This window comes from Bufo gargarizans, chromosome 1 (genome assembly GCF_014858855.1).
Source record: "Bufo gargarizans isolate SCDJY-AF-19 chromosome 1, ASM1485885v1, whole genome shotgun sequence".
Taxonomy (NCBI): Eukaryota; Metazoa; Chordata; class Amphibia; order Anura; family Bufonidae; genus Bufo; species Bufo gargarizans.
Genome location: NC_058080.1, coordinates 528,853,337 through 528,878,586, shown reverse-complemented (window position 1 = coordinate 528,878,586; position 25,250 = coordinate 528,853,337). Strand labels below are relative to the sequence as shown.

Genomic DNA, 25,250 nt, shown 5'->3' with positions numbered 1-25,250 from the left:
GTCCTCATAATCTCCAGTAGGACTTGTTATACATGGACAACCATTCCTTTGAATGGCTTCCATGTAATATTACATTTCCCTTGCAGTGGCCGAAGAAAAAGGAATGCATGTCTTTAAGTGCAGCTCTGTTTTATGTATCATTTAGATTCACTAATATTTCAGCCAAAAGGCATAATTACAGCTGGTAAGTTATGGGTTAAAGAAATGAGTGTCATAAATAGTTTACAAACTATATAAAATGAAAGAAATAAAAGAAACAAATAAAATCTGCAAATATTTTATGTTACAATGAAATATAAATAATCTCTTCTTCATTGGCTGTTTACACCACGCAGGATTCATGCTTATTGGGAGTGATGTGAAGCTGAACAGTACATCATCACTGATTGGTCAAGCTCTATCAGAGATCCTCCAGAACCCCGATCGAGCAAGAGATGCTCTAAGAGTTTTATTACATCTGGTAAGATCAATTCATTTAACATGTTCACCTTCAATAGGTGAAAACAAATCAAAGGGGTTGTCCAACATCCATTACAATTTAGAAGATGGGCACTGTTTAAAACAACAACAAAAAGCACTTACCTTTTGCCAGTCCCACAGTTCCCACCCCCATTATTTCCAGTCCCTGGTGGACCTGAAGGCCACAGGACCTGAAGTCCCACGTTTCCACTGGTGGCTAGTAAATGGCCTCAGCGGTAATGTGCACAAACGGCATGTGACCGATCAGAAGCACATCTTAATTACCAGTCCAGTGGGGAGGGAAGGCGCAGGACTGGTAAAAGGTGAGTGCTTTTTATTCTTTTGTTTTTTAAATACTGTCTAGCCGCCTTCGTATAGGATATGGACAAATTTGGGGCAATTCTTTTGGGCTAAAAATCATTTTTTAACTTGGTCTTTATTGAAAATTCTAAGCTGTTTTTAAGATGTAGGTTTTACCGTAAACATCAGTCTGTTTGCAGAGTGTCACTTCTCAGTCCCATTAGCTGATGGCTCATGTGTGGAATTATTTCAGATCTCTTGACCTCATAAACGCTGATTTAAGCCATATTCTTATCTGTTTGAAAAGTTTAGCTATAGTGAGTGTTTATGATATCAGGAGATCAGAGATAAGGCTTCACGTGGGACTAAGAAGTAATGCTCTGCAAACAGACTGATTTTTAATCCCTGTATCTCAAAAACAGCTTAAAATTTTAATAAAGCCTAATTGAAAAAATTATTTTTAGCCCAAAATGAGTAAAATGCAATCATAAAAAATTGCCCCTAAGTTGTCCATAGCTTTTAAATTTAATGGATGTCGGACAACCCCTTTAAGGAAATAAGTATCAGACCATGACATGTAATTTGCATATGTTACCTATGCCAGGATTTTCTATATCTATTGATAGTATCTTAGGCACATGTAATGTCGGCTGCCAAGTTTCATAATCAATCTGCATATTATTTGCATTGCATGCTTTACAGGTGGAAAAGTCTTTGCAGAGGATTCAGAATGGACAACGTAATTCAATGTACACATCCCAGCAGAGTGTGGAAAACAAAGTGGGGGGAATACCAGGCTGGCAGTCACTGTTAACAGCCGTAGGATTTCGACTTGACCCCCCAGCCAGTGGTCTTCCTGCAGCAGTGTTTTTCCCAACATCTGATCCTGGTGATCGACTTCAGCAGTGCAGTACAACCATGCAGTCCCTCTTAGGTAACTTTCATTTCTAGTAACTTCAGCAGGAGAGTATTAATAAAAACCGAGGTTATTGCTGAACTTTCAGAAAACAAGGACAGCCTTGGTAGCTTAGATATAATTGTGAATTTCGGAGATGTTCCTATACCTGTTTTACAAGAATCACAGCTGCAATACGATCATGTCCAATAGTTATACAAGAATAGGGACAGTACAATAAAAATATGTGTGAGCCTAATTAAACTGTGCTTGTACATTTCTTAAAAAGAAAATAGGTGCAGCTGAATGAAGGGCCCAGAAATTATGTATTTTAGGCCAAAGATCACCTAAATTATGTGTATCAGCTAACCTATGGAAGAGAGAAAGTTTCAGCAGTGCTTACCCTTCTGTCATACCAAAAATTCCTTGATTTTGGCTGTGATCTTGTGAACGCTTGACTGGCTGTGGCCTCTTCCACTGAACTCCTGAGTGAATGTGCTCCCATTTCTTCCTATTCAGCTGCATGTACGTTTTGGGCCCAGAACAGAAAGACAGTGGAGCACATCCAGTCGGGACCTCAGTGGAAGAGCCTACAGCCAGTCAAAAGTGATCACAGCTGAAATTGTAGTATTGGCAGTGGGACCGAAGAAGAAGTACTGCTAAAAATCTCTTGTTTCCACAGTTTAGCTGATACACAGAACTGAGGTAAACCAGGAGAGCCCATTTAACCCCTTTTCAACCACCACCGTATATGTACTGTAAAAGTCAGATCTTTTAAGATGACATCCACTCTATAGCTGCTGGGTTTCTGTTTGTTGTAAACAGCAGATAACTCTTGGCGATAACGTTTATAATGTAAGTCAGACACACTCCAAAAGCCCTTATTAAGCTCTATAGACATAACTATAAAAAAAAGTTATAGGGGTCAGAATATAGCAATCCCAAGGTAAAAAAAAAAAAATTTCATGCTGGCAATCGGCCAGACAAAAAAATGCTGTATGCATATTTTGAGTAGCAGCCGGAGCTCTGCCGGTCCCTATTATAGTCAATGGAGTCTGGCAGGTAGTTGTTAGTATCCTGCAATACCAGAACATGCTATCAGAGTTCCCTGCCGCAGTGTGAAACTAGTCTAACATATCAAAGCACACCCACTTTCCAACCCACTTTTTAAAACTGGAGTGAGTGGAGTAAAAATGCAAAAGGTTGCAAACTTTTTGTGAAAGTAAGGCCAAAAAATCCTGGTGAAAGATCTGAATTCCCTGATGAATGAGCGTTTGCTCGGAGGCAGTAATACACTGCCGGATGACGGCTAACGAGTGTTCATAGGAACGCTTTTAAGCGATTATCAGGCAGAAAATCTGCCTGTCTACTATACTTTTAACTGATCTGCTTGGTGCTAGATTCCTGTAATAGTATTCAACTAGTGAACATATTCCAAACAAAATAATCATGAACCTTGTCATGAAAGTTCAAAGCGACCTTTGTTTTAGCAGAAACCACAGAATTCTCTCATGTTTCTTGTATGTAATGTCAGACAAATAGCTGGGGAGATATCTGCCTTCTCCTCCAGTTACTCCGGTATGTGTCTGCAATCCAAGCCTTCCTTGCATCTCATTAAAATGAAGGCACTTAACTGGATATGTATTGTTTCTTATCACACACATTGCACAAGAAGATGCGAAATATAATATTCTGCTTGTCTTAGCCTGAGGCTACACACATTTCTGAAATGTCACCACTGGCAAAAGAAACACACTTAGCTGCATTCATGTTAGCGCACACCTGTGGTTTCTGACAGTCGCTTAATAGTTCAAATCTGAAAACAAAAAGGCTGATCCAACCTTTTTCAATGCAAGTGCATGAACTCAAATGTCAGTAAAATCTCCCACCACTAGGGGGAGCTCGATTCAAAGAGATTACAACTTGGTAATTGTATAAATGTATTAAGCTCCCCCTAGTGGTGGCTTCAGGCAGCCAGCTTTGTAATTGAAAGGAAGCATTACATTTCTCCTTGTATTTATACCAGTTGTCTTGTGTATATACATTGATAAATATGGTGTTCAGAATGAGCACCATATTTTTTAAGAACTTGTTCCAATTTTCACCGACAGAAATGTCAAATAAAGTGGAGCCAACTTTTTTTGGTTACAGTTTGTTTTTAATTAAAATGTCCTCTGCGTGATAAAAAAAATACTTAAATTCATCAGAAGTGTGGGGCATTATACTTTGCTTTCTGCATTGCCTGGGAGTGATTGACACACACATACTCTGAAATACTGGATGGGGCAAGAGAGCACATAGTAAGTTTTTCTGTGGGGCTCTATGAGATCTGAGTATGCCCATGATGATGGTGGTCCTACTCAGTAACTGACAGCCTGCCCTGTATGACTACATACAGAGAGAGCTATCACTGATAAGATTGCCTCCATGACTTCTCAGCTGCCTGCAGATTACACAGTATTTTCACAGGTCCGCTTTAAAGGCTATGTACACCTTCAGAGGCAATTTTTGTTTATTATTGCATTTTACTTATTTTTGGTTAAAAATCCTATTTTCATTTGGCCTTTATTAAAAATATTGAGCCATTCTGTCACAAAGGGTTAACTGTTTCTCTAACTGTGTGACTGGTACTTTCACTTTTACTTTGTGTCACTATTCTAATAACCCTTATATCTAAACTACTAAACACTTATCAGTAAGATAAGAACTGAACTATAATGAGTATTTATAAGGTCAAAAAGCAGAGATAAGGAGCCTGTCTGCTCCTGGTCTGACAGAAAATCCACAGACTGCTACTTCAGCATCTCAGCTATGTACACAAAAAAAGGATTCTATATTTTTCAATAAAGACTAACATAGAAACATAGAATGTGTCGGCAGATAAGAACCATTAGGCCCATCTAGTCTGCCCAATATACTAAGTACTATGGATAGCCCCTGGCCCTATCTTATATGAAGGATGGCCTTATGCCTATCCCATGCATGCTTAAGCTCCTTCACTGTATTTGCAGCTACCACTTCTGCAGGAAGGCTATTCCATGCATCCACTGCTCTCTCAGTAAAGTAATACTTCCTGATATTAGTTTTAAATTAGAGGGGCAAAGGTTTAAAAGTATGTTCTCTTGTAGCAGCTTTTCTTCTTTTAAATATTCTCTCCTCTTTTACCTTGTTGATTCCCTTTATGTATTTAAAAGTTTCTACCATATCCCCTCTGTCTCGTCTTTCTTCCAAGCTATACATGTTAAGGTCCTTTAATCTTTCCTGGTAAGTTTTATCCTGCAATCCATGTACCAGTTTAGTAGCTCTTCTCTGAACTCTCTCCAAAGTATCAATATCCTTCTAGAGATATGGTCTCTAGTACTGAGCACAATACTCCAAATGAGGTCTCACTAGTGCTCTGTGGAGCGGCATGAGCACCTCCCTCTTTCTACTGGTAATGCCTCTCCCTATACACCCAAGCATTCTGCTAGCATTTCCTGCTGCTCTGTGACATTGTCTGCCTACCTTTAAGTCTTCTGAAATAATGATCCCTAAATCCCTTTCCTCAGATACTGAGGTTAGGACTGAATGAAAAAATGATTTTTAGCTCAAAATAAGTACAATGCAATACAAAAAAAAAGTTCCCCGAAAGGTGTACAAAGCCTTTAAGTTCTACTTACAGGAGTGCCTTTACATACAATTCATGTGGGGGTGAGAACACTTTATGTTCTCCGTGCTTTTAAATTGACCATCAGCTCTCCTGATGTGTGCCTTCGTAAATTCCTGCCTTCCTTATAATATAATGATCCTCCAGCTTCTTTTCTTATAATTCTGCATTGTGTCGTTCCTCTTGTTCTATTTTTCCTATAATTTTAGGAATACGTTGACAACTGGCTGTTACAAGTTAGGTGTGTGTCCCTACACAATTCTAGCATTGTCTGACTAGAGCTGAAAGTATCACACTATGTAGGAACACACCCCCCAACTGGTAACACCCATTTGTCAATTTATTCCTAAATATTCAGGAGGAATAACGGAGGACGTTCCAGACTCATTTCATGGGGAATGCACATATCTACTGAAACAGACATGTCAGGAGAGGAGACTTCTCCTCTTACATGTGGGATAAGAATGTGAAACTATGATAAAAGGGCTGCAGCTCTCACCTCTGACTTTAATCCACGGAGCACGGAAAAAAGGCCGGAACTGGGCCTAATAGAATATCCAATAGAAAGAGAGAATCCAGCTTCTTGTGGAGTAAAAAATTGTTCTTTATTGTCTCATCGTATAAAATCCTTTTTCTTGTGATTTTGGTGGATTTTATACGATGAGCCAATAAAGAACAATTTTTTACTCCACAAGAAGCTGGATTCTCTCTTTCTAAAGAATGTGAAACTGTATCCTAATGTGTAGCGGGAAGCATGATGGACAGGGAGCACTTGAGCAGCAGGATAGGTCTTTTTTCCTTGAGTAGATGCTCATATTCACCTCAGTATTTATGGTGTTATCATTGCACAGTCTATTGTTCCAGTACGTGTATGGATTATCATAATTCATTCCCAGCAATGTTCTCCTTTCCTCAGGCTTGCCGCACGCTGCACTCCAGGCTCTTTGTAAACTTATCACTGCTTCAGAAACCGGAGAACAGCTGATTAATCGGGTAAGTGAGGCCAGACGTACAAGTGGTAGAGATTCATCCTCACTGGAGTGCACATGGATGGTCTGCCAAGCTGGACCATGTGGTTCTGATATGCTGTCAGACCCCTTTCTACGTCCTGGCATCTATATTGCCATATATTTGTGACTTATCAATCCAGTATAACTCATATTAACACCCTTGAAGCCAATGTTGTCAGTGCATGAAAGCCGTCAGCATGGTTAGCATGAAGAGTGAGCAATGGATGAGCTTTGATAAATAATCCATTCTGTTTCTCATGCGCTTGAAGTGGTCTATAGCCATCTATCACGTCTTATTTAACTTGATTTCTGCTACGGGCTTACATGCATGGTCCTAAAGTAAAAGCAGATCTTTCCGAAGAATGCAATGAATGTCTAAACAAACTACCGGAACCAGATTTGCAGCTTGAAGCACTCACTTGTTTGCACGATAGCTTTCCTCTGCTCTAATCATCTGCATAAAGGACAGGTACAGTCTGATTGTGGGGCCAGTATGGTGGTGGTGGGGCCAGTATGGTGGTTACTACACGCAAGACGAATTATAGGATGAGAACGAGGAACAGGGGCCCAGATTTACTAATGTGTCTGCACAAAAAAAACTACTGTCAAATAGTGGCACAATTTTAAGGCATCTTGGGTTTCTACACTTTTTTCTGACATGCAGCCTTGTGGAAATGGAGCAGAACTTAAGATGCACCATTTTGCACCAAAATTGTGCCACAATACTGGTGTAAAAATGTGTTTCAGGGTAAGCCAACCAATAGTTGGTATAGAGTCAGAGAAAAGTGTCCATCGCTGCTCCACAGCCAGAGCCCCTGTGATAAATCTGGTGCAGGTCTCAATAGCCTGGCTAAGCTTACCCCATCTATAGGATTAGTAAATCTGCCCCATTATTATGTCCATAGGTCTCCACCAATCCGGCCCAAACAACCCAATACTTTTATATATACTGTTTAAGAGAATGGCTCAGATGGCAATTCCCTAGTGTTTCCACTAAATCAGAATCCACAGAAAATACATGATTACCACATAAAACTATAACTTTTATTAATATGCACTAAAATATGTCCCCATTTTAAATAATATTTAAATTGAATCATAAAAAGCCAGAAAAAGTTCTGGAAAACATATCTGCAGAAGCTATTGGTATACCAAATGATATCAATACAAAAAGGGGTTCTTCAGATGGGGCTTGGATGTCCAAATTACATCCAGCTCATCCTTACTCACAATTTTAGTGTGAGGTTATCATGAGTTGATATCTCAAGGTCATGTGATCCTGCCATCTTGATAGGTAAAGGTACCCCTTGATTCATTTTGAAAGTACTTTGGATTAGGATCTCTGGAATTTGTAGTTCAGCTGCATCAGTAGTCAGAAATCCCTCTCGGTTCCTGCCTGAGAAGTGGGGTTCCAATGTCCAGTTTTAGCATGTTCTACTCAGGATTGAATTTTGGGATTAACAGAACAACCTATGTACATTCTTTTTGGCTATTGATGTTAGACAGGACAGCGATAAGAAATTCAAATTCCCAGCATGCCAGCAGATTTTTCATGCATGGTACCTGACGGGATCTTCCCGATGCTAATGAAGTCAGTAACACAATAACTGAAGAGACAGAGAAGGGGTGATCATGTTACAGTCTCTCTGAGACACAGGCTGTGAGAGGGGAGAAGGAGCAGCAGGGTGAAGCAGCTGATTGCATCCCCGTCCACACAGTACAACACTCCAACTCCAGCTAGCAAGAGCCACCACCTCCCACTCAGAAATGTTAGAGAGAAAATGTACATTTTTCGGAGAAGACTGAAATCGTGCAGGAGAGACCAAACATTTCTGACTGCATTACATCATAACACATCTACAGTTGATTAAAGGAGTTTGCATCTACATGCTTTAACATTTATGACGGCAGCTGCAATTTTGTAATATATATTTTTAACCTTTATTATGCCTATCTTCCTTTCTGAGTTGTGCTCAAATGACCATTGCAGCTCTTCCTATTTCCTGTGATGTCATGTCCATGGACGTGTCAAATCAGCAACATGGACAGTGATAAGGGAGTGTCTATGTAACTATTAGTGGGAGGAGCTATAAACTAGGTGGGTGTTGTTAGGGGCAGTGATAGGGGAGTGTCTCTGTATCTAGCTGGGTGGGAGGAGCTATAAACTAGATGGGTGATAGGGGAGTGTATATGTAACTAGCTGGGTGAGAGGAGTTATAAACTAGCTGGTTGTTATTGGGGGCAGTGATAGGGGAGTGTCTATGTAACTAGATGGGTGGGAGGAGTTATAAACTAGCTGGGTAATAGGGGAGTGTCTATGTAACTATCTGGGTGGGAGGAGCTATAAACTAGCTGGGTGATAGGAGAGTGTCTATGTAAATAGCGGGGTGGGAGGAGCTATAAACTAGCTGGGTGTTAGGGACAGTGATAGGTCAGTGTCTATGTAACTAGCAGGGTGGGAGGAGTTATAAACTAGCTGGGTGTTAGTGACAGTAATAGGGGAGCAGCTATGTAACTAACAGGGTGGGAGGAGCTATAAACTTGCTGGGTGTTAGGGGCAGTGATAGGGGAGTGTTTATGTAACTAGCTGGGTAGGAGGCGCTATAAACTAGCTGGTGGGTGATAGGGGAGTGTCTATGTAAATAGCTGGGTGGGACGAGCTATAAACTAGCTGGGTGTTGTTAGGGACAGTGATAGGGTAGTGTCTATGTAACTAGCAGGGTGGGAGGAGTTATAAACTAGCTAGGTGTTAGTGACAGTGATAAGGGATTATCTATGTAACTAGCAGGGTGGGAGGAGCTATAAACTAGCTGAGTGTTAGGGGCAGTGATAGGGGAGTATCTGTGTACTAGCTGGGTGGGTGGAGCTATAAACTAGCTGGGTGTTGTTAGTGACAGTGATAGGGGAGTGTCTATGTAACTAGATGGGTGGGAGGAGCTATAAACTAGCTGGGTGATAGGGGAGTGTCTATGTAAATAGCTGGGTGGGAGGAGCTATAAGCTATCTGGGTGTTAGGGGCAGTGATAGGCGAGTGTTTATATAACTAGCTGGATGGGAGGAGCTATAAACTAGCTGGGCGTTAGGGGCAGTAATAGGGGAGTGTCTATGTAACTAGCTAGGTGGGAGGAGCTATAAACTAGCTGGGTGTTGGTAGGGACAGTGATAGGGGAGTGGCTATGTAAATAGCTGGGTGGGAGGAGCTATAAACTAGATGGGTGTTTTTAGGGGCGGAGCTGGAGTTGTGGTTTAGAAAGTAAAAGAGCATCATGGGTTTGGCTGGATACAGCAACAAGGAAATTCTACATACAGGATGTGAACAAATCAGAGTGATTGGTTTACATGGTGAATATGGGTTAGGAGAGCCCAAACTGAAAATAAAGACATGGGGGAAAAGTACATGAGCAACTACATGAGCATATCTGTTAAAAACAATCCAGGAAAAAAAAAAATTTAGGTAATGATTGTACTGTTTAATATATTCTGAAAAGCACTAGGAACTTGAACCTATATGGCGCTGTTGCACATTTACTCTATGAATAAAATTGGCCTGGTTGGCAGTAGAGTAGTGGCAGTAGATTCAAGAAGTGTTCTCATTTAAAATCGCCAGGACAGAAAATGAAGTAGTAGTAAATCATGGGGTGCTTGATGTTTCCTGTCGCTGATGCATGTCTGTATCTGCAGTGATGCTAACACCACCTCGCTCAGCATGCTGAGAAATGAATGAAAATGTTGCACTATAACCGGTGCTGGAGTTTTAAGCTTCTTTTTCTCTTTTCTTTTTCCTGCGCTTAACTTTATTTTTCTGCTTGTAATCTGCTGGCTTCTGAAGGCTGTTAAAAATATGGTTGGAATGGTAAGTACACTGAAATGGATTACTTTATTTTACATTATGTGCCACTACTTCCCTGTATGTGTCTTATTCATCAGTACATTTTGTAATGATGACCACATTTTTTTTAAAGTTAATTGTAAAGAAAATGTCCTAATTTCTTATTCTTAAAACTGTTTTCTTTAATAAATGCATAAGAATAACTTTGTGCTTTAGATGCTGGGATCCTCAGTAGCCTTCGTCCTAGTAGATAGTTTGGCTAAATGTGGTTTGCAGTTGAAGTATCAGTTTTGAAGTGGATTTGGTATAGATTCATAATATGGCTCTGATTCAATTATTTGTGCCCATCTTGTATGGCTGTGTGGAAACTTAAAATGACCATGGAAAAAAAAAACTAAAGAACCACCATGTTGTAGGCTGGGTCAAAACAAGTAGGTGGGACCAACACAGACTGGGTCAGTAATTCCATAGTGCTGCACAAAGTATCACCCCAGCAAAACTAAATACCGCAGTGTATCACAATATACTGCTCCAAGAGAACCTAATACAACAGTGAGACACAAAATACTACCCCGGCAGAACCAAATACCAAAGTTTAGCCCAATATACTGCTCCAAGAGAACCAAATACAACAGTGAGACACAATATACTGCTCCAAGAGAACCAAATACAACAGTGAGACACAATATACTGCTCCAACAGAACCAAATACAACAGTGAGACACAATATACTGCTCCAACAGAACCAAATACAACAGTGAGACACAAAATACTGCTCCAAGAGAACCAAATACAACAGTGAGACACAATATACTGCTCCAAGAGAACCAAATACAACAGTGCAGCACAATATACTGCTCCAAGAGAACCAAATACAACAGTGCAGCACAATATACTGCTCCAAGAGAACTAAATACAACAGTGCAGCACAATATACTGCTCCAAGAGAACCAAATACAACAGTGAGATACAATATACCGCTCCAAGAGAACCAAATACAACAGTGAGACACAATATACCGCTCCAAGAGAACCAAATACAACAGTGCAGCACAATATACCGCTCCAAGAGAACCAAATACAACAGTGCAGCACAATATACTGCTCCAGGAGAACCAAATACAACAGTGAGATACAATATACTGCTCCAGGAGAACCAAATACAACAGTGAGACACAATATACTGCTCCAAGAGAACCAAATACAACAGTGAGATACAATATACCGCTCCAAGAGAACCAAATACAACAGTGAGACACAATATACTGCTCCAAGAGAACCAAATACAACAGTGCAGCACAATATACTGCTCCAGGAGAACCAAATACAACAGTGAGATACAATATACTGCTCCAGGAGAACCAAATACAACAGTGAGACACAATATACTGCTCCAAGAGAACCAAATACAACAGTGAGATACAATATACCGCTCCAAGAGAACCAAATACAACAGTGAGATACAATATACTGCTCCAAGAGAACCAAATACAACAGTGCAGCACAATATACTGCTCCAGGAGAACCAAATACAACAGTGAGATACAATATACTGCTCCAGGAGAACCAAATACAACAGTGAGACACAATATACTGCTCCAAGAGAACCAAATACAACAGTGAGATACAATATACCGCTCCAAGAGAACCAAATACAACAGTGAGATACAATATACCGCTCCAAGAGAACCAAATACAACAGTGCAGCACAATATACTGCTCCAGGAGAACCAAATACAACAGTGAGACACAATATACCGCTCCAAGAGAACCAAATACAACAGTGAGACACAATATACCGCTCCAGGAGAACCAAATACAACAGTGCAGCACAATATACCGCTCCAAGAGAACCAAATACAACAGTGAGATACAATATACTGCTCCAGGAGAACCAAATACAACAGTGAGACACAATATACTGCTCCAAGAGAACCAAATACAACAGTGAGATACAATATACCGCTCCAAGAGAACCAAATACAACAGTGAGATACAATATACCGCTCCAAGAGAACCAAATACAACAGTGCAGCACAATATACTGCTCCAGGAGAACCAAATACAACAGTGCAGCACAATATACCGCTCCAAGAGAACCAAACACAACAGTGAGATACAATATACTGCTCCAGGAGAACCAAATACAACAGTGAGACACAATATACTGCTCCAAGAGAACCAAATACAACAGTGAGACACAATATACTGCTCCAAGAGAACCTAATACAACAGTGAGACACAATATACCGCTCCAAGAGAACCAAATACAACAGTGAGATACAATATACTGCTCCAGGAGAACCAAATACAGTGAGACACAATATACTGCTCCAAGAGAACCAAATACAACAGTGCAGCACAATATACTGCTCCAAGAGAACCAAATACAACAGTGCAGCACAAAATACCGCTCCAAGAGAACCAAATACAACAGTGAGACACAATATACTGCTCCAAGAGAACCGAATACAACAGTGAGACACAATATACCGCTCCAAGAGAACCAAATACAACAGTGAGATACAATATACTGCTCCAGGAGAACCAAATACAGTGAGACACAATATACTGCTCCAAGAGAACCGAATACAACAGTGCAGCACAATATACTGCTCCAAGAGAACCAAATACAACAGTGCAGCACAAAATACTGCTCCAAGAGAACCAAATACAACAGTGAGACACAATATACTGCTCCAAGAGAACCGAATACAACAGTGAGACACAATATACCGCTCCAAGAGAACCAAATACAACAGTGAGACACAATATACCGCTCCAAGAGAACCAAATACAACAGTGAGATACAATATACTGCTCCAGGAGAACCAAATACAACAGTGAGACACAATATACCGCTCCAAGAGAACCAAATACAACAGTGAGATACAATATACTGCTCCAGGAGAACCAAATACAGTGAGACACAATTATACCGCTCCAAGAGAACCAAATACAACAGTGCAGCACAAAATACTGCTCCAAGAGAACCAAATACAACAGTGCAGCACAATATACTGCTCCAAGAGAACCAAATACAACAGTGAGACACAATATACTGCTCCAACAGAACCAAATACAACAGTGCAGCACAATATACTGCTCCAAGAGAACCAAATACAACAGTGAGACACAATATACCTCTCCAAGAGAACCAAATACAACAGTGAGACACAATATACTGCTCCAAGAGAACCAAATACAACAGTGAGACACAATATACCTCTCCAAGAGAACCAAATACAACAGTGAGACACAATATACTGCTCCAAGAGAACCAAATACAACAGTGAGACACAATATACTGCTCCAACAGAACCAAAAACAACTAGTGCAGCACAATATACTGCTCCAAGAGAACCAAATACAACAGTGCAGCACAATATACTGGCCTAGCAAAACCAAATACCATGGTGGAGCAGAAAATACTGCCCCAGCAGCACAAAATATGTACAAAAAAGCTGCCCCTCTGTGGTAGGCAGTGCTAGCTACTGCATTCTTACTTTTCCTTCAGCTGTCTCAGATATGGAGGAGGGGACTGAGAAAGTGAGACGCAGGCCACAGCAACGAGCCAGCCCTACCTTCAGCATCCTGCCTGGTCTTTCAGCACAAATAAACATACAGGAGAATACAGTAGTACATACCTATTACATCAAGTGATGTCTACTCTGATGTAGACATTCTCTTTCCTATTCGGCCCAGACTGCCATGACGAATCATTTCACCCATGTCTCACCTCTGCAGAGGTTGGCTAACAGACATCTTAAATTCCTCACAGCTTTGATTTATTCCCTTTCTGCTATCACACCCAATATTGTGCCCGCTGTGCTCCCCAATGCCCCCAAATACTATATTGCAGAAAAAAGAATACGGGTAATAATACCACCTATAGTGCACCAGTAATAATAATTGTGCTTTTAGTGCCCGAGTATTAATAATGCCCCCTAGAGTGCCTCTAGCAATAATAAAGCCCCTTATTGTGTCCCCAGTAATAATAATGTCCCTAAAATACCATCAGTTCCTGTCGCTGTCCCGAGGATGGTGACCACTCAGGAGGGCACCTGCTTCAGCTTGGTATGTAATACCTGACACTCTCAGCATTAACACTGGGAGTGTTAGATGGTTATGTACCCTTCTGGTGGTCTTGAGGAGGGTTCAGGAGGGTGCCAGTTGACTCTAGCTGTGTGTCACATTTGATCTTGTGCATCTTGTAGTTTAAACAATACACTGCATACTAGAAAAAAATACAAATTTAGGTGTTCAACGTGCAATTATTCTATTTATCTGTTTGTAGACAGTTGTTATTTAACCAGCGATAACTACTGCTGTTTAATGAATTGTGCTTTTCCCCTTTAGCTGCATCAGGTCCTCGTTCAGCTGCAGGCAGAAAAAGACCATGATTTCTCCTCAGTGCCCATCCAGGTTTCTATCAGTGTTCAGCTTTGGAGATTGCCTGGGTGTCATGAATTTTTAGCAGCTTTAGGTATATATATTTTTTTTTTTACTTCTATTACAAAATACTATAATGTACACATAATGAAATATTTTTTACTTAGAGGAATATACCCTATCCTGTGGATATGTGATAAATGATGTTAATAGGAAAACACCCATTACTATCACAGCTAAAGCTGGTCATAGACAAATGCATTAACATACAAAGGGCATTAACACCTTCCTGATGCAACGATTTTTCGTTTTTGCGTTTAGTTTTTTTCTGTTCACTTAGCCGTATGAGAGCTTGTTTTTTGCTGGACAAGTTGTAATTTCTAATGCCACTATTTAATGTGGCATAGAATGTAGTGGGAAGCTGGAAAAAAAATTCCAAATAGGGTGGAATTGAAAAAAAACAAAAAAACATTTCCGCCACTGTGTTATGGGTTTCGTTTTTACGGCATTCACTATGCGGTAACATTCTTTAGATCAGTACGATTATGGCGATACACATATGTATAGTTTTTCTTGTGTTTTAATACTAAAAAAAGAAAAACTTTTGAAAAAAAGATTTTTTTTCTTTTCATCGCCGTATTCTGACTCCTATAACTTTTTATAGTTATGCCTAAAGAGATTTGTGAAGGCTCATTAGTTGCGGGACGATCTGTAGTTTTTGCCAATACAATTTTGGGGCATGTATGACTTTTTTATAATATTTTATTAAATTTGTTTGGGAACTAAAGTGTTGACAAAATGGAGAATTGGCCATTTTATTTATTTTTCCGTTACGCCATTCAGCATATGACATACTTTTTTTAAAATATTTTAATAGTATTGGTGTTTTTGCACACAGCACACACTCATGGTGTTATTTTTTAATTGTTTATTTTTATTTTGGGGACAGTGGTGATTTGATTTTTTATATTTTATTATTGTTTTATATTTTCCAAAGCTTTTTTACTTTTTACTGTTTGTTAGGTCCCCAATTGGACCCCAACTTGCAATCATCAGATGGAATTTTCTCCATTATTCTATACAGAAATTTCTATATTACAGTTCAGTGCTGCCATCTGCTGAACTGTATTGAGCCTGGAAGCCTAGTACAGGCTCATTACTGTAAAGGAACTTCTTCCCTGATCTCTGCTGGAGGAAGGTGTTCCTTACCCAGAAGTGCGCGCTTCTGGGTTTTACCCTTCTCAGGCGCTGTGGTCACACTTACCCATGGCGTCTGAGGAGTTTAAAGGTCCGTGGCCATCATTACCACCGATTAACTTCGGGTGTCTGCTGTATGAAGCAGTAGGCACCCTGAGGCTATGACGCTCGCTCTGCTCCAGAGTGGGCACCATCTTTAAAGACCCCACATACGCCGTACATGTACAGCGGATGTTGTAAAAAAAAGTGTTAAAATAACATATAGCATTGCCACAATGCAGACGCCTCATGCTTCTTCAGTTTTATAATGTAATATCACCCTACGTAAAAGGGGTTGTCCAGCTTTTTTTAAGTGATGGCCTATCCTCACGATAAGACGTCACTAGCTGATTGACAGCTGTTCAGTGTAGCTCTATCACCAGAAGCCAGAGCTGGAGCTACAAAGCACAGTCAACTTTGTTGTGAACAGTGCTCATCACAGCAGCACTGCCTCCATTAAATTTCAGCAACTGAGGTACACTGAACAGCTGACAGGAAGGGATGCAAGGCGTGGGGCCCCCACCAATCAGCTAGCGGTGACCTATTGTGAGAATAGGACATCACTAAAACAAAGGCTGCACAGACCCTTTAAAGGGTTTCTGCGTTACCATAATAAATGTATCTGTTTTTGTCCCATAAACCTGTTTTTCATGTCAGCACTTTCCTTCCCCTGTTTTTAGCAGCACTTCATGCAGGCAGGATCTTTACATGCAGAACTTCCTGTTTTCATTAGATTCCTGTTGGGTTTTCTAACCAAACCTAACATTCTTTGCCCTGTAATATTTCACAGGGCTTTTTCATCCTAGCTAATATGGAGAGGTGACGTGTAGAGGGCATGACTATTGCAGAAGGAACAATGTGACTGGCAGAGTAAGCCCTGAGAAACATTGCAGAGCAAATCATGCTGGGTTTTGTTAGAAAATCCAACAGGAAGCTGATGAAAAACAGGAAGTTCTGCATGTAAACATCCTGCCTGGATGAAGTGCTGCTAAGAACAGGGGAAGGAAATTGCTGACATGAAAAACAGGTTTATGGGTCAAATATATGCAGTGTTCGGGGTACTTTTGGCAGATGCCATTGTGGGACTGGAGAACCCCTTTAAGGGGTTGTCCAGTTTCCAATATTTATGACCTTTCCTCAGGTATAGTGAGAGGTTATCAATATCAGGTGTTTGAAGAGAACATAGTTCTCTCTTCACTGTTTACCTGCTCACCATCGCCATTGCAGCAGTAAGCAGTGTTATTACAGCTCCTCTGTCTCATTAACTTGAATGGGATAGAGTGTAACTACAACTGCTCCTTCCCATTTCAGTGAATGGGACAGAGGAGCTGTAATAACACTGCTTACTGCTGCAATGTCGAAGGTGAGCAGGTAAACAGTGAAGACAGCGCGGTGCTCATACCAGTTTCATTCTCAGTTACACTGCTGTCTCTTCAAGCAGCTGATCGTGGGGGTACCGGGAGTTGGACCCCAGATGATCTGATATTGATGATCTGTCCTGAAGATGGGTCATCGGTACTGGAAAGCCGACAACCACTTTAAGGTTATTGTAAGTGCAATATATATTATGTCTGCCAGGTGTCAGCCAAACTTCCCCATTAAAAAGCCTGTATATCCTTTCCACTTAATAAATTAAGCCAGCAGCACAAGTCCTCAATGTCATCAGGCTATCTACAAGTATAGATGGGTGCACGTGACAACAATCCTGGTTCCTAAATAAGAATCGTCCATAAGAAAATAAAAACATAACACTCCAAAAATAATCTTCCATCTTTATTCCCAAAAACAGTAGAGAAGTTTCGACCCCTTTTGGGTCTTTTTTTAACTATTTATTGGAATAAAGATGGAATTATTCTTGGAGTGCTGCATTTATTCTTATTTACCCGTATTTTTCGCACTATAAGACGACCGGCCCATAAGACGCACCTAGGTTTTTGAGGAGGAAAATAAGAAATGTTTTATTTTTTAACCAAAAGGTGTGCTTTTGGTGGGTTTTGAACTAATGGTGGTCTGTGGATGACACTATTATGGGGATCTGTGGATGACGCACTGTTATGGGGGCATCTGTGGATGACACTGTTATGGGGGCATCTGTGGATGACACTGTTATGGGGGCATCTGTGGATGACACTGTTATGGGGCATCTGTGGATGGCACTGTTATGAGGGCATCTGGGGATGGCACTGTTATGGGGGCATCTGGGGATGGCACTGTTATGGGGGCATCTGGGAATGGCACTGTTATGGGGGCATCTGGCGATGGCACAGTTATGGGGGCATCTGGGGATGACACTATTATTGGGGCATCTGGGGATGGAATGACACTGCTATGGGGGTGGATCTGTGGATGACACATAGCATCTTATGCTATGTGTCATCCACAGATCCCCCCCATAACAGTGTCGCTGTGTAGTGAATGACCCCCAATACAAGGGGTGGGGGTTGGCATCTTGTTTTAGTAATGGCAGCGGGGCCCGGTGCAGTCACTGTATTCTACTACACCGGGCTCCGCTCACTGTAGTAATCATATAGGCAATGTTAAACTGTAAATGTATTCATCCAGGTTGTAGTACAGTACTTAATACTAACTTCCATAGCAGGCAGGAGGCCGGGCGAGTGGGCGGGAGGCGGAAGCGTAACTCACTACGTCATGCGCCTGCGCCGCCTGCTTCATTCATAAAGTGGGCGGAGCAGGCGCCTGACTTAGTGAGTTATGCTGCCGCCTCCTGCCCGCTCGCATGGCCTCCTGCCTGCTATGGAAGTTAGTAGTAAGTACCGTACTACAACCTGGATGAATAAATTTACAGTTTAACTGCACCGGGCCCCGCTGCCATTACAAAACAAGATGCCGGCCCCCAGTCCCTCCTCCCTTCCGCTGATACACACGCCGGCCGCGCTGTGCAGCGATTTATCAGTGTAAAATTGCAGCATTCGCCCCATAAGACGCAGTGCAATTTCCCCCCCACTTTTGAGGGGAAAAAGTGCGTCTTATAGGGCGAAAAATATGGTATGTCCTTTCCAAGCATCCATGTCATCCATTCACCTCTGCTGCCACTTGCATTGAGTAACACAAAGGGTTGGAGAATTGAAATCTAACCTGTCAGAGTCCTGTCCCCCTAATGGTAGCATGTTTATTCCTCCTAGGCTTTGACTTGTGTGAAGTAGGACAAGAAGAAGTCGTACTGAAAACTGGAAAACAGGCCAACAAAAGGACAATGCAATTTGCTTTACAGTCTCTTTTAGCTCTCTTTGGTAAGTTTTATGAGTGCAGTTTATGTACAATCATTTGTGCTTATGTAAGGAAGATTAGGCTGGATTACTATTCAGGGATTTATATTGCTGCACTGCATGAAAATGAATAAGGCTATTGCTATAATTCAATAAATGTGAAAATGCTCCAGTAAATTAAAGGCTCAATGATATCATTATTCCACTGTGTGCACCATATTGGGTTGGACATTTTGTGTGAGCTATTCTGTAAAGTGCAATTGATTTGGGGGAGGGGGCTAATCTATCACTGATCATTGCGAAAATAATAATGAAGCATTACGACGCATTTATTGTATGGGTGTAAACTATAAACCCTTGGTGAGTATAATAGAATGAAAAGATGAATGGAAACATGGAAAGGGAAATATGAATATATGGAAAGGGGCAAGGTCTGCTCCAAATGAGGGCCTCCTTGGTGATCTTGGTGAGGCATCCTCTAGTTGTTGATGAAGAATAGCCTGGGAAACAGTATTGACCAAAGTGATTATATACTGTACTTCACAGTTCTTTTGCACCAGTCTCTCGTTTAGCAAGACAAAATGCTTTAGTGTTTATTGTAATATTGGGATAATATTCATATAATGTGAGGTAATTTATAACGATTTTGGCATGGACTAAAACCAGTGATCCAGGCCCAGGCATCACCGTGTTCTGTCTGGTGAGGCGTCTGTACAAAAAGATTGAGAAGCCATGCATTAGAATACATTAATATATTATACATGTAAGGAGTATATTTAGTCCTGATGTATTCTTTCTCTATATTTCAGATTCCACTGAGCTTCCAAAACGCCTTAGCCTTGATAGTTCTTCATCGCTTGAATCTCTGGCATCTGCTCAGTCGGTTTCAAACCCAATTCCTCAAGGATATCTGGGCCATCCATTCTCTCCAATGTGTCCAGATAGCATGTCTTCAGATGCTATCTCTGTATACAGTCTAAGTTCTATTGCATCATCAATGAGTTTTGTCTCTAAGCCAGACTGTTTAGCAGAGGGTGAACACAAAGTGCGTCAGGACCATGACAGACCAAAAAATATTTATTCTCTCAGAAGCTCAACAAGAGGCCAGTCTTCCCCGCAGACCCAGATGTCATTAAGCAAAGAGGAGCAAGAAGAGTATGATGGGTTTTCTATAATAAGTAATGAACCTCTTTTGTCATACTCAGAAAACCTAGATCCTAGCCTCGGAAAGGAAAATATTCAGGAAACAATTAAAGTGTCTGTAAATCCTAAAGGTAGCATAAGCACACCAAATTCACCAGTTAAACTTGCTCTAATTTCAAGTCCAAATTCACCTTTCCAAAAAGTTGGAAAACTTGCAAGCTCTGATACTGGAGAATCAGACCAATCTAGTACTGAAACAGACAGTACTGTGAAATCTCAAGAAGATAATAACCCTAAACTTAATCCCGAGGAGCTTGCACAAAAAATCTTGGAGGAGACTCAAAGTCATTTAATTGCAGTCGAACGTCTTCAAAGAAGTGGCAGCTTGAATAGGGTGAATCATTCACCTGATGGTGCTTCAACTCCAAATGGCAGCTCTATGTTCAGGTCATCAGAAACAAGTGCTTTTAGTAGACCTGTTCAGAAGGGGTTGCATTCTCCTGTTACTGTGAAACCAAAGCCTCCAACTAGAAGCTCTTCTCTTCAAAAAGTGAGCTCAGGATACAATAGTCCTGCAAATTCTGATTCATCCTTAAAAGAAGGTGCAAGTCTTCACAGTAACCAACCTTCTCCAAGTTCAGATTCACCTTTCAAACTGAAATACCCTAGCTCTCCTTATAGCTCCCACATTTCAAGATCTCCAAGAAACATATCTCCAAGCTCAGGTCACCAGTCTCCAGCAGGAAGTACTTCATCTCCAGCTCTTTCATACTCCTCTGCTGGATCTGCTCGATCCAGCCCTGCTGATGCACCTGATCTGGATAAATTAAAACTTGCTGCAATTGATGAGAAGGTGAAGGCCATCCACAATCTCAAGATGTTCTGGACAAATAACCCTCAGCATACATCAGGTCCTATCAAAATACTGCGTGGAGCTCCTGGAACAATGACTTCAAAGAAGGACGTGCTTAGTTTATTAAACTTGTCTCCACGGCATAACAAGAAAGAAGAGGCTGTGGATAATCTTGAACTAAAGGAATTATGTGTTCAGAAAAAGCATGCTGAAGTCACACAGCAAAATCCTCAAAATGGACATAAACATACAGAAAACAATAATGTAGCAAACATAACTCAGTCAGCATCATCCATCAACATGCCTGGTTCTATACGCAACTTAAAACTGTCCTCTGGAAATGGGTACAGGTTCCTTTCACCTGGAAGATTTTTTCCTTCTTCAAAGTGTTAAAATGTCTTTTATACAACTTTTAAGCCTGTATTGTCATTTATATATTGTTTATGTCCGAATGCCTTCATAACTGAAAGACTAAAATATTACATGTGAAGCAGTGGTTATCATGGATATAACATTGAGCTCTACAGGCACGATTTTAATGAAAATGTACCTAACGTCCCATCTGTTTGTACAGACTATAATAACGCTAGTAATAATAATCATATAGCAGGGGTAATAAAATTGTATCCGATAGACCTTGTGTAACACGGGACTGAAACCTAGGCCGTTATTTATTTATAATCCCTATAATCAATTCTTAAATTTGTACATTTATTTGTAAATTTTGACACTTGAAATGTCAAGACCATTTTATTAGTCTATGCTGTTATGTTTTATGTCTAGTTTGGATGGCAGCCTCATTGTAATTCACTGTATTATAGGATGTTATGACTATATGGTCATATCTATACTCATTGTTTTTCAGTGCATGACCTGAATTTTAGATTTTATACCCTGCACAGATCAACTATATGAGTTAAGATATCATCATCTATCACATAATTGTCAGACAGCTGTCACTAATATATCATAAGTAGGATGTTGCCATCATACCTTGACCTAAATGAGGTCTTATTTTGTTATATAGTCATATTTACAGCTAGGAACATCAACATGTACATAACAAAAAATAGACTAGAAGTCACTCATATTTACATTGTCCACATACCATCATAATTATCAGTGAACAGGACCATTACAGTCAGAAGGTACCAGAATGAGCCTTCAGTGCCATATAAGGAAGGAGCCATTGTTATTTAGGATGGGAAGCAAAGTATTGGCATCTATTTATCACTAGATGTATGTCACAGCAGCACAGGAGTCATCTACTAATCAAGCTGTTCAGTTCTGTCTGATGTCAATATGGATTAGATGATCACCTATACAATGCCCAGTAACTGCAGGTATGAACATAACTATAAGGGTACGGCCTACGTACTGTAGCTAAGGGGTTGTCCTATCTGGATATTTACGTTATAGAGATAAATGCCTGAGTCCCACCTATAGGACCTGCTCCTATGTAAGAATGCCACCCCACTGTGAATGGAGAGCATGCCATGCATGCGTGGCTTTGTCCATTCACTGCTATGGTACTTCACAAAATAACAAAGCAAGCATGCTGTCAAGAAAAAACTGTGCATGTGTAGTATGCTATTCTTTGCTATGGGACTTCCAAAAATACCTGAGCCCAAGTCCAATAGCAATGAATGGAAAAAGCTGCGTAGGCATGGCGTGCTCTCCTTTCACAGCAGGGCCACATTCTTGGAAAGGTATGTGTGATTAGATTGGAGCTTCTTTAGAGAGTCTAAATTATGTTGTCAACCTTTTAGACAAGATTAAATCTGCCCCAGTGTATCTGTGTGGTCACTAGACAACAAGTTAGGCCAAACTGCACACCAATGTAATACAGACAAATATATATAAAGGGGGAGTAAAAAAGCCTCTTGCGAGTATTTAAAAAAAAGTTGCATTTAAAAAGTTGCAAACACACAGTTAGCGATTTATTTAATGCCACTTTTCTAGCACAAACTACATGATAAATCTCCTCCTAAATGTTTTGTGATTTCATTTGGGTTTAAATGACAAACACTGCAGCAAATCCGTGTTGGAAGAGTTGTCCATAGGTGGAAAATTTATGAGAAAGGGCTAAGAGTGGGTTCAAAAAGTAAAAGACGGAAACATACCCTCACTGATACCCAGCTGCTCCAGTGCTGAAGCTTACCAGGTCCCCATTGTTCTGATTGAGCAGACTTGTTCTGCTTGTTGAGACTAAGCTATGGAGCAGAGTGGGAACCTAGTAAGTGTTGGAACAGGAGTGGTGAGTAACCTTTATTTTATTTCAAGTTTTCATGTTATACATTATTTATTTTTGGGGTGTTTTATAACATTCCATGTCACTTACTATATTTAAATAATATTCCTGCTACCTTATAGTTTTCACTTTGACCACTGAGCCTCATTATAGGCTGACACTTCCTATTCTGTAGAAATCACTTCTCAGCAGTCAGCTAGTTATCATGACAGGATTACAGTTAAAGATAACACCTCTTATAAAATTGGAGGCAGATAACATAGGATCCACCTCTGACAATAGGTAATGGGGACAGCTCATCGTCCTTTCCTCTGCAGAGAGTGCCTACAACATTCTCCCATAAAAGTCAATGAAGGTCATTTATGAAGGGACTTGTAAGTATTTTATAAAAAAAAAAAAATAAAAAAAAAATAAATAGTTGCAAGTCCCTTTTTAAATGGCCGTGCGACAATATTTAGTTGCACAACCCCTTTCACGCCAGGATGGGCAGCAAACGGGGGCATGTGAGGGGCCATGCGGCCATGGCAAATTTACTAACAGGTGTAAATGGTGGTGAAAAACTAAGCCAGCCAGGGGCTGGAGCAGTCTTTTCACCAGGCGCAAGGACTGCCATGAATGTGCCTAATTTATGACAAGGCACATGTCTCATCATAAATTAGACAAATCTTAAGGCAGTGCAAGGGGGAAACTAAAACCAGCTTAAAAAGCTGGTCTTAGTAAATGTTATTTTCTCATGTTCTTTGTGCCTAAGCAGCTACTGTAAAGAATATCTCTGAACTACTATTCACAGCTTAGGCAGGATGGTTACCCCTAAAATAATGAAAATTTTAATGAAAAGAAAAAAAAAACGATGAGAAAATAGAGCTGTAAGGTGGAGCCCTGGCTGGAATATTGGGTATCATGTACTTAGAATAAATGCACTTTATGATGATCTAGCAGACTCACTATACCACTGATCACAGCCAAGGAGTTTTCCCTCTGTCAGTACATACATTTGCCACTTTCACAGTCCAGTGGTTTTAGGTCTCATTTTTTTAATTCTTGCAGAAATGTGTAAAACCCGCTAATTGCCTTAGGACATAAAGCAGTCAAACAGTGTAGAACCACACGTTTCAGCATTATGTGACCCCTAGTTCTGCCACAAGCTGCCTACCCCTGAGATAGAATACCAAAACTCGAATACAAGAACCCTGCTTTCCTTGAATATTTTAGCCGCCGATGAGTTTACAGAGCCACTTTTGTATTTGTACTTTGTAGCTACAAGCCTGACACTGTTATCGCCACATATCCCTATGCAAAAGGTTTGAGAAGAATTGGGGCCCTCGATAGACTCGTTTGCAGATATTTCCATGGTTTAGTGGAACCCAAGAACCTGTACATAGACCCTTGTTAGGAAGCTGCATGCACGTTTTGTGAACTGAGCCCTTGAATTACATCTGTGTTTGTGTATTGGTGGGTTTCATGACGTTACTGTCTAGATGATCTTTACTTTGGGTAAAGAGAACTTTCCTTCCTAGAAAATGAAGCATCCTGTGGGATAGCCCCAACAACCTGCGCTCCTTGTATCTGTGTGTCTGATCTACTTTGGTTTTGTAAATTAAACAGTGTTTTTTCCCGGGCAGCACTAAACTTTTTATATAATATGTAACTTGTAAAAAGTATTTCATATTTTTTATTGAAACTGCAGAGGCATTTGGCCTATTTCTTTGTGATCTGTGTTTATTAAAGCATGAAACTATATATGATGTGTCATATACCTGGTCCAATGCTCAAACATTGTTGAAGCCATACCTGTCTTTTTCTACGGTGCTGCAGTCTCCTCTACCTGGCAGTATGAAGTCATTATCAAGATCCAAATAAAGTGATTAGAAAATCCTATCTCATCATTCCTAATTTAACCTATGTTCTCATCTCTGCCATCACAATGCACACCTGATGGGAGAGGAAGCATGACTGGATTTCCAGGGGCCGATCGTTCACATAAATAGGACAAATGCCCAGATAATACAG

General features: G+C 40.5%; 1 protein-coding gene across 2 annotated transcripts in view; it reads left to right on the top strand.

Moving 5' to 3' along the window:
* TTC28 (tetratricopeptide repeat domain 28) overlaps window positions 1–24,980 on the top strand; it is a 611,240-nt gene extending 586,260 nt beyond the window's left edge. For both annotated transcript variants that reach the window (XM_044275399.1, XM_044275400.1), the window contains 6 exons: window positions 336–460; window positions 1,462–1,693; window positions 6,217–6,293; window positions 14,498–14,624; window positions 18,910–19,017; window positions 19,803–24,980. In XM_044275399.1, coding sequence (XP_044131334.1) covers window positions 336–460; window positions 1,462–1,693; window positions 6,217–6,293; window positions 14,498–14,624; window positions 18,910–19,017; window positions 19,803–21,382 — 2,249 coding nt within the window. In that variant the 3' untranslated portion in view covers window positions 21,383–24,980. The remainder of the gene's footprint in view (window positions 1–335; window positions 461–1,461; window positions 1,694–6,216; window positions 6,294–14,497; window positions 14,625–18,909; window positions 19,018–19,802) is intronic.
* Window positions 24,981–25,250: the final 270 nt, after the last annotated feature.